Below are 11,044 nucleotides of genomic sequence, written 5' to 3' on the forward strand. Positions count from 1 at the left end.
GACACTTTAGATTTTCTGACATTTTTTGTGGTTTGTCATGCTCTTTTGTATAGTCAAATGATGGATTGCCTCTAGTGGTAGAGTTATCGATGCTCCAACCAATTGTAGAGTGGTTGTCAAAATGAATAGGAGATTCGACATGAAGAGAAAATGTGTTGGATGAACTCTAAGTGTTGATTGTAGAAAATGCATGAAGGTTCTTTTGGCTAAAGTTATCACTTAGTAGCAAGACACCCATAATTGGTAGTTTGTCCCAGAAAAGACTTCTGCTAAAATAGTTACCTCCAATGATGCTTTGAATCCCATAGAAAATGTAAGTGATACGAAGAAGATTTGGCTCCTTTGATCTTGACTAGGTTTTGATGAAGACACTAACATCAGGGAGAAAAAAGATTGAACACTTGAAGAATAGTTACTTGAATAGAGTAGGAGGTTACACAAAACTAAGTAACATGTTACCAAACAAAACAAAGTAGAGTAATCGATTACCCAATCGAATAATTGATTACTAAATTATATAGAAGCTTGGTGTAATCAATTACTCTGAGGGAGTAACCAATTACTCAATGTTGTTACAATAGTTTCTTGATTCAAACTTAATCAATTTCTTCCCAAACGAACCAATGTCACCCCAATCGATTCCTACCTCTTAGAATGAGTTTTAACAAATTTCGTACACAATTTACAACAACTTGAATCACAATTTGAGATTTCATATTCAAAGTTCATAGATTTTCAGGAAATTTTTTTCTTCACTTTCATTGCTTCTAAATAACATTAGAGCATCTGTGTTATACTTATTATATTTGTCTTACAAATGATTGAGTGCATTAAGGTGATGACATTTATAAATCTTAAAGCCATAGACATTGTTTTAAGCAAAGGTGGAAAAACACCCCACAAATATATTAATAAGGAAGATTAAGGAAGAAGAAGAATTACAAAGCATAGAACCTATAGTTGGGAAGACCCAACCTATTCCTATTGAAGTCTTCCACTATGAATTGAGGAATATCATTCCACCAAGAAAAAATCCTAGTAGCTATGCCATAGTTTTCCAACTTATCAGCACAATAGTTTCATTCTCTATATATGTGAGAAATTGAGAAGTTCATTGGCAATAAAATTTGCTTACAAATGTTCCATTTCGATCAAAGCTGCCAAGGTACCTTACCATTTCCATTGAAGATGTCAACAACCAATCTAGAGTCACACTCCAACCATATTGAATTTCAGCCATGCTTGAAACCAATTTCTATAGCTAAGATTTTTGTTTGAAGCTCAACATATAGGGCATCGTGAATACTATAGTAACTTGTAAAGCAAGCCACCATTCCACCAGAGTGATTCCACCACCACCTGCATGGCCAAGGGACCCTTTTGCAGCCCCATCAGTATTTATTTTTATTACTCCCGATGTAGGATTCTTCTAGTTTACCTCACAAATTCTAGGAGCCATGTTGTATTTAATTGAGACATTGAGAGACTTGAGGATGTTGAATTCCTCTAGAGAGCCACTAACATAATTCTTTGATGTATTACCCGACAAAGTTGTGGCCATTCTGATTTTAGCCAAAGCTTGAAACCTTGAGATTATCTTGTCCACAAATCTAGCATTGTTTCTACAGAGCCAAATTGTGGAAATTATACGAGTGATTGCAGCAACTAGAGTGTCTTTCAGTTGGAGGCTCCATCTTGAATTACATGCCATTAAAATTGAGTTGATAGAAAATGTGTCCAATTGGATTGAGAAAATGGAACATAGACAATGCCATATGTGTTTAGCTAGATTGCAATGGATAAACAAATGATCAGAGTTCTCAGAAGCCACCTTGCAAAGGTTTACACATTGAAACCATACAACAACCCCTCTTTTGTATATTATCATCAGTTGGCATCTTCTTATTTATCAATCTCCATATTAGAAAAGACTTTGAAGGAGGGATTGAAGAAGATCAGATTGTTTTGCACCAAGGTAGAGTGAAATTAGGAGTATGGACACAAGAGTAGGCATCTTTTAGAGACAACAATCCATCATTTGAGCTGGTCCACACCAATCTGTCCTTTATTCTAGGAATCCTAGTCGTGGAAATATGAGTGGCAATTTCAGAAAATAAGTCAGCAATGAGGTTAGGAATAATCCACTTCGTGCCAGATATGAAATCAGCAACATATGCTAGAAGAGAATTGTGCAATTCATCTGGAATATTCATAGAGCCCACTAGAGGACATCCAAGCCAATTGTCTTTCCAGAAGCTTATTTTATGCCCATCGACAACTAACCATCTGGAGTGTATGATTGCCATATGCACATTATTCTTAATATCAGGCCATATTGAGGACTTGTAGTATATTTGTGAAGGATTAAAAGAGGCTCCAAATCTTTCCCTATAGAATATAGCCCATTCCTGATATGAAGAAATCATTTCCTAAGTTAGCTTAAGAAGAGCAACCTTGTTTAGTTGCTTGATAGATTTAATTCCAAGACTACCATTTATACTGGGAGAACAAACTTGATGTCAAGCCATTATAATCATTTTTCTCACATTTATGTCTCCTGACCAAACAAAGTTTTTTATGCACTTATCCACATGCTTGATCAGTTGAGATGGCCAAACATAGACATTAAAGCTATACACAAGCATACTCTAGATGATAGACTTAACAAGCTCCACTCTTCCCATTATTGAGAGAGACATACCTTTCCAATTAGCCAACTTTAGGTTATTTTATCTGCAATGTGCTAGAGGTACACTTTTTTGGGTTTCCCTACAAATAGAGGGACACCCAAGTAATTAAATGGGAGAGACCCCTCTCCAGCAAAGAAACCTAAAATGTTTTTAAGGTTTGAAATTTTACTTGCTTAAGCATTTGCAATGTAAAATTTGCATTTAGAAGGGTTGATATGTTGACTAGAACCCTGAGCATAATTATGAATCAAATTGTTAAGAGCATGCAATTCCTTCTTGATACCCTTGTATAAAATTAGGATATTATCTGCATAAAGAACATGGCTTGTAGTGTGCAAGCTATTAGGACCAGAAATTGTGCCTAATTTCCCCTGAGCAACCAACTTAGAAATTCCTCTACTGAAAACATCTTCAACTAGGCAAAAAAGAAGAGGAGAAAGAGGGTCAACTTGTCTAACTCCTCTCTTGCAGTTGAAGAACCCAACATTATGTCCATTGACACATACAGATAGCTTTGCAGATTCAAGGATTACCTTTGTCCAATGTAAAAATTTGTCATTAAATCCAAAAGCTTTGAGAGTCTATAGTAGGAAATTCCAATCCAAAGTGTCAAAATCTTTCTTTATGTCCAACTTAATTGTCAAGTTTCCACCAAAGGATTTATGATGAAAAAGATTATCTGCCTCATATGCCAAACATATGCAATCGTGAATATGCCTATCTTTGATGAATCATCATTGATTAGTTAAGACAATTCTAGGAGCTATAGAGGCAAGTCTATCAACTAGAATCTTAGTTAGGATTTTGAATTGGAAATTAGCCAATGCAATGGGTCTAAAATCCTCAATTCTATCGGCACCAACAAACTTTGGAATGAGGACCACATTGTTGGAGTTCAAGTTTAGCAACATCCAACCTTAATTGAAGAATTGCAGGACAGAATTGCAGACATCTTTTCCAACAATATCCCAAAAGTTTGGAAAATACAACCTCCAAAACCATCAGGGCTAGGGGCACCATCACCATTGAGAGAGAAGACTGCATTATTGATTTCATCATCTATGTGAATACTTGTTAGTAAGCCATTATCAGATTCAGTAACCAAATTAGGAATCACATCATTGATTAAGGAATTAGCAGGGGATATGTTTGAAGAAGCAAACAAATTAGTGAAATAGCCTAAGACATGACTACTAATTTCAGGTTGATTAACCAGCAGGTTCTCCCCATCCTTAATCATAGACATTGCTTTGGTTGATTGCCTTATTTTTGTTACCTTGTGATAGAAGCTAGTGTTCTTGTCACCACTAATGTGCCAATTCAACCTTGACTTTTCTTTCCAAAAATCCTCTTCCATTAGAAGATCATTCATCAACTGACTTTGAGCCACTCCTTCTTGCTCCAACAACTCATGCTGAGGCCCAAAATTCTGAATACAGTTCTGAATTGCTTCAACAACAGCTAGAGAATTTTTAACTTTATGATGAATGTTACCAAAGACTTCTATATTCCAAGTTTTCAGCATTGACTTTAATCTTTTCAGCTTTTGAAATAGAACAAACATAGAACAACCATAAATCACCTATCTCCAAGACTCCTCAACCACTCTTTTGCAATCAAAGTGCTTAATCCACATCTGGTGAAATCTGAAAGGAGCAAGTCTGCTTGTAGTAGCAGTAGAAGCCAGAAGGAAGATGGGATGATGGTCTGAAGCAATTCTAAGTAGAGTACAACAAGTGACTTGATGCAAAAGAGAAAGCCAATCATCATTACACATGGACCTGTAAAGCCTTTTTTCAGTGAGAGCATGACCCATTCTTCTAATAGACCAAGTAAACTCTGAGCCTCTGGTTAAGAGATAGATCAGGTTAGCACTATCAGAAAAAGCTTCGAACTCTTCAGAATGGAGTCTTTGAGGAATCTTGGGTCCTCTACTCTCATTAGCCCCAAGGACCATATTGAAGTCCCCAATACAACACCAAGGGCCACTATGCTCCAACATCAATTCATTTACTTCAGACTAAAGTTGTCTTCTTTGGATGTAGTTTGTGAGAGCATATACTACACATAGATTGAAGCATTTATTCTCATAATTCATAGAGATTGAGATATGATGCCTGACATTAGCTAGCACAACAGGAGAAAGATTTGGATTGCACATACCCCAAATGTTAGGTAGCTGATTTCCTCTATCATTCACAACAAACAACTTTAACTTCAACTCAGACCAAAAGTTATTATTTACATCAACATGATGAATCATAGGTCAGACAAAAAAACCAAGCCATGTTTATTAGATAGACATATGTTTTTTAACACCAACCTTGTACTAAGGTTTCCAAGACCCCTGCAATTCCAGAAGAACACTCTCATTGAGAGGTATTGAGGTATCCACCCATACGGGTAAAATGGATCTTTCCTGAATTCCATCTCTTCTTCATTCTCTTCTTTTGAGACTTTGATAAAACCTTGGTGAAGTGTTCATCTTCCTCCATTCTTTCTTCCATTTCATCATTATCCCAAAGTCTCCCAACAATTTTTAAGTCTTTAGCTGCAATTGTATTTTCGATTTCCTCTATTGGTTGAACCAAGAAGTTGTCCTAAATATTAGGAGAATTTTCAACCAAGGTGTCAATAGATCCACAACCACTCACTGTGTCCATCAAGTCCTCATACAAAAGAGTCTCCTAATTATCATTTAAAGCATTAGACTCCAACTATTCCAAGTTTTGAAGGTTAGATTCTATTGGATCAAATTCTAAGTTTATATGAAAATCATTTTCCTTTAATATTGGATTTGCTTTTTCCTTTAGGGGAGGCTTACCCACTACTTGAGCCTTTCTAACCACATTTTTTATGTTAGCCTCACCTCTAACCACATATTTTTTAGGAGCATCACATGCAACCTCCTTTTTGGTGGATTTTCGACAACTTCATAATAAGTGCCCAATTGTTTAGCAACCACTACAAAAATCTGGCAAATTTTCATACTCTAAAGCAACAAAGAAGGCAAAACCTTCTCTTTCAACCAAAATTTGATTAGGGAGGGAAGCTTTCAAGTCAATTTCCACCAACACCTTTGCAAAATGGCCAAATGTCATGTAGGGTGTTGCTTCATCTAAAGAGATTGGGGTATCAATTCCCACAGCTATTGAGAATATTATCCTAGGGCTCCAATATTCATGTGGTAGCCCGAAGATCTTTACCCAACATTAAGAATGAGATTGCCTTTGAAGGTTTGGGTTGAAGTCAGGGGACCATAAAAACAGGCGTAGAATACTTGGTTGCAGGTTCCAGGACCCTATTGCACAAACACTTCTCATGTCATCAACAGACGAAAAGGAGAACTCATAAAATCTCCTTCCTAATGATATCATGTTCCATTTGTCGACCATCTTCCAGAGCACAATGAGTTTTGCTTTAAGATCTACAAACTCTAGTGGTGTATCCCTTTTAGAGAGGATGAGCCTGCCATGTAAATAGTTTTTGCATCGTTGAAGACCTTCTTGATAATCATCTTTCGAGATTTTAATGGCTATGACATCTCCCTTTATGCAAGGTTGAGGGAGATGAGATATGGCAATATCACAAGTGTTCTTCAAAGCTTGTGCAAATGATTTCTTATGACAAGGAGCAGTAGCTTTTAATATGACAGGAGTAGGATCCATTTTACCTAGGAATCTCCAAGGAATGGGATTTGTTGTTGCCATTAATGCAGATCCAAGATTGTTGGTGTGTATTCCATGATTTTTGGAAACTCTATTAGAGCATTCTCTCATGGGTGTACAATAGTTTTGTCCCTAAAGCCATAGACATAAATTCTTCAATTGTTCATACTTGTAAATCACCATAGTGGCGAGGGAAAGAGTGTAAATCAAGAAGCGATATGCTCCTTGTTGAGGGATTAGGAGTGAGAATCTTGAAATAAATCTTAGTGTAAGATTTGTAAAGAGTAATTTAAGTCTTTTGATTCCTACTGTTTCAATTCTTGCTTATTTAAGTCTTTTGTTGCTAATATGTTTTTATCTTAAAGAATTGCAGAAATCTGCATATTCTGCTAAAAATTAATTTAACTCCTCTTAGTTTGTCATATATACTTACAAGTAATGGTGGTTGTATTCGTGTTGGTAGACCAATTGAGGAAATGGTTATAGCTATTCACCATATAACATGAGGCAGTCACTAATGGTAAATCGATCTAGGAGAATAGGGGTGCAACTTATATGTGGAGTCAACACAATAGGTTAGGGGACAACATATGTGATGGGCTTGTCATTTATGGGCTTGTGGGTCATCATTAGATTTAAGGGTAAGCTGAATTTCACAGTTTGCACATATCCAATAAGCCATATGTAACCAAATCTCATTTTATTAATTCTATGATGGGTTTAGTTTGGATTTGTTTAATAGGGTGGCTCTCATTTGGTTTTTATTTTGTTTTGTTGCATTCCATCTCATAATTTTTTTACTATTGAGAGATTAAATTGATGTTTATATATTTATAGGAATAGGTTCATGTCACTTTTATATTATAGCATGATTCAATTAATATCAAATAGATGTGTACTCTATATACTATATTTTAAAGATCAAAATAGTAATTCAATCAAATCATAAATTTTTATTTGCATCGATCACAGCTTTTACTCATCAGTACATTAAATAGATAATCAACCGAATTAAGAATCTTAAAATAAATTCAGATGCATAGAAACATCAATAGGAAAAGAGAAAATAATCACGAATCATGACTAAGAACATATAAAAATTAAAAGAAATATCACACATGCTCTACATGAGCATGGAGCAAAAATAACTTAAGATTAACACTTGAAACCAGAGTTATTCTTTCCACAGTTGTTGATAATAGCACTCAAGGAAATAGGAATGTTAAGGTTGATGCCAAGGACATTAGCTTTAAGGGCAGTGCAAAGGCATGCAGCTACTTCAACATCAGCAAGATCCTTAATGAGGTTGCAGCAAGGTAGGGTTGGCGGTGACCCTAATTTGACATCCACCAAGTTCAACACTTTGGCACACACACCCAACTTTAGGGTATCTATAGGACATGTACCCTTTTGATAAGGCCCTGTTAAGGGTACTGGGTATGAAGGGATATAGTTGGAGCTCACCATGGCGAAAGAAAGGAGGGTGAGATTGAGACATAGGAATAGGGCAACATAAGCCTTGGAAGAAGCCATTTCACACAACTATGTTAGTAATGAATGTGTTTTATGGCTAAGTATGGATTTGAGTTATGAAATTGTTGAAGTGATAGGAGTTTTTATAGTTAGATTATTGGCTTATAGGTAAGTATTTTAGTGTTTTTATTGGTGTATTAGATTTGAATTATTAGTTAGGGAAACTCGTCCGTGAACACATGCATGAATATATAATTGAGGAACTATGTATCCTCTTCATGAAGAGTCAAATATATGATTCTACATGTATTTTCAATGATAAAAGTGTTATTTCATTGTATATAAAAAGATAAAAATGTCTTATCATATAATTATTTTCTTTATTTTTTGTAATATTTGTCTCTCCATTAATAGAGAGGATACTTGCTCGTAATTGAGATTCTTATTAACACAAGTTGGCACCCTGGCACTGGCATAACAACAAATCAAAGAGTTTCATATTATGATAGTTGCAAGTTATATATAATAGAATCACTGTAGCACCAAATGTGTACACATGGTTTTCTTTGTCTGAAATAGTGAGACGATGAGATAAAATTGCCATAATGGTTATAATATTTCTTTGTCTGAAATAGTAAGACGGTGAGATAAAATTCACATAATGGTTTTAATATTATAGGAAGAATAATGATTTGTTATCCCATAACATGTCCTAAAGTATGTCTTATATTAATAAAAATATGTCATGTTAATTAAAAAATTATTTTTTTTATTTTTACTTTATTGTCATTGGTATATAACAGAGGTTAGGACATAGTTTTGGACAAATAATCTTTCATTTGTATATTATAATGATAATGAATTAAAAGGTGTAATAGTTATAGCTATTAGGATTTATAGGATAAAGTTTCTTGAGAAAGGCATGTGGAGAAATGTGCCCTAACGTTTGATGAGTGTGTAAGACATGTGTGAAAAAATACGAGGTGGATGCTTATAAATCACTTGCTAAATCTCATAAAGCAAACATCGAATATTATTTATGGACATGCAATAGTGCTAGTGGGAGAAGAAAGTGTAAAGTGCAACTGACATTTACGTGTGTAATTATGTGAAAGATGTGATCATTCAATTTTGAAAGCAATGTCTATATTCTAATACAGAATTAGATATAAACTCTTTAAATCTATGTTCTTGTTAATTTTTCTTTAGACTTGGAAGAGAATATATAATATATATGATCAAACTAGAGATGGTAAAATGGGCATTGTCCGCGGGTACGTCCGTATAGCCCACATTTTTACGGGCACGACATAGAAATTTTGCCCATTTGCCCGCTAAGTTTGCGAGCATTTCCGTTAGGCATGCGGGCGACCCATAAACATAATTTAAGGAAAAAGTAAGAAAATTTTAAATAAGTTATGATGTAATGTGATTTTTAATCCCTAAAAAAATTGTAATTTAATGTGATTTGTTAAACTTCATATAAAATATCAAAAATTTTGTTAATTTTTTATTTTCAACTACTTTATTTAATTTTATTTTATTTATTATATGAATTTTTTATTTTTTAAATTATTTAACAATGCTCACGGGCCGCCTGTTAGCCCGTTTTAAAATGGGCAGAACATTAAATTTTGTCCATTAACCAATCAGACATGCTCACGCCCGCTTAAATTTTTGCACACATTTGCAGGCGCGAGCTAAATAAGTGTTTATACCTGTGAATTTTGTCTGTAAGTATTAGGCTAAAACTTATAGCTTGTCCATTATGGCAATTTTATCTCATAGTCTTACTATTTATGAGTTAGTTTTACCATGACCGTGTGATATGGTCATTCAAATAGGAACAAATAGTTTCAATTTACATGACTTCTTATTAAGTGAAGATGTAGAGTGTAGATTATTATTACTAGTTAGTTGTAACAAAAATTATTGAATTCTTTGTGCACCACTTAAGCTAGATACTACATAAAATTAAAGAAGAAAGCATATTGTTTGATAACACAAGTAATTTTTAGTAGGTTTTAAATTGTGGGTGAGATTATGATTATGCTGTATTTATCGAGATAGTTGGTTTGTAATGCATTCACATCCAAATTAAGTCGACCAATTACACACTTTTTTTTTATTGGATAAGTTCTTTAAACTACTTAAAGAAATATGATGGAATTAATGGGGACATTATGATGTAGTTATAAAATTATAATTATATCTCTTTTCGACAACTATAGCCAATTTATACAATTACATAAAAAAAATTAAAAGATTATCATTAAAACAATGATGTTATTATCATATCTCTTTTTTTTATTTAATTGAATTACACGGTTGATAAAAAAATAATGACAATAACACTTCAATTTTTTCCATACATCATAACTCACCATTCATTATTCAAAACTTAAGCAATCAAATATATAAAAACATAGGATGTTGTCCACTATAAGAAATTTGTCATATACCTACGGACAAAAATTGTTGATAAAAGATAAAAAACTGTAGGTATAACACAAAAAGTTTTTAGTTACAGACGTTTTTTCGTCGTATTTAAGTTGATATACCTACGGATTTTTGTTGTCACTATAGGTTTTAGTAACAGTTGTTGGGAGCGTGGATATAAAACTTTGACCTATACCTTCAAATTCTATCTGTCACAATAAATGTTTATACCTACGAATTTTGTCCGTAAGTATAAGGCTCAATAATTTTTGTTACAACTAACTAGTAATAATAGTCTACACTCTACGTCTTCACTTAATACGAAGTCATGTAAATTGAAACTATTTGTTCCTATTTGAATGACCATATCACACGGTCATGGTAAAACTAACTCATAAAAAGTATCTAGTTCTGACAATAGGGCAGGTAGATGTAGAATTATCTCCATAGTCCACCAATAGTTAAATAAAAGTATTAAATCCAAATTCTGACACATGACATCAAAAAAAGAATTAATTGTCCAAATGTTTTGATCTTTTAATTAAATAAATTAAAATTTTAAATTTTTATTCATACTTACACATTCTAGTATCAGAAGCTCCGGTACTAAGAGGGTCTCTAAGAAAATAAAGTGAGGTACCTCTGCCATTGGCTCTATGCTATCACTACTTTCTACTCATCTGTCTCTTGGGTGATTCCAAAAGGCTAAACAACCAGTGCTATACCATTAGAAAAACAAAAAATTAAAATAAAATAATAATAATAATAAAGAAT

At 33.8% G+C, this 11,044-nt stretch overlaps 1 protein-coding gene across 1 annotated transcript; it reads right to left on the reverse strand.

Moving 5' to 3' along the window:
• Positions 7,490 to 7,914, reverse strand: LOC109329518 (14 kDa proline-rich protein DC2.15-like). The gene has a single exon (XM_019563204.1). It carries the CDS (start codon positions 7,889 to 7,891, stop codon positions 7,514 to 7,516), a length of 378 nt encoding a protein of 125 aa, XP_019418749.1. The 5' UTR covers positions 7,892 to 7,914; the 3' UTR covers positions 7,490 to 7,513.

This window comes from Lupinus angustifolius, chromosome LG16 (assembly GCF_001865875.1).
Source record: "Lupinus angustifolius cultivar Tanjil chromosome LG16, LupAngTanjil_v1.0, whole genome shotgun sequence".
In the NCBI taxonomy this organism is placed as follows: domain Eukaryota; kingdom Viridiplantae; phylum Streptophyta; class Magnoliopsida; order Fabales; family Fabaceae; genus Lupinus; species Lupinus angustifolius.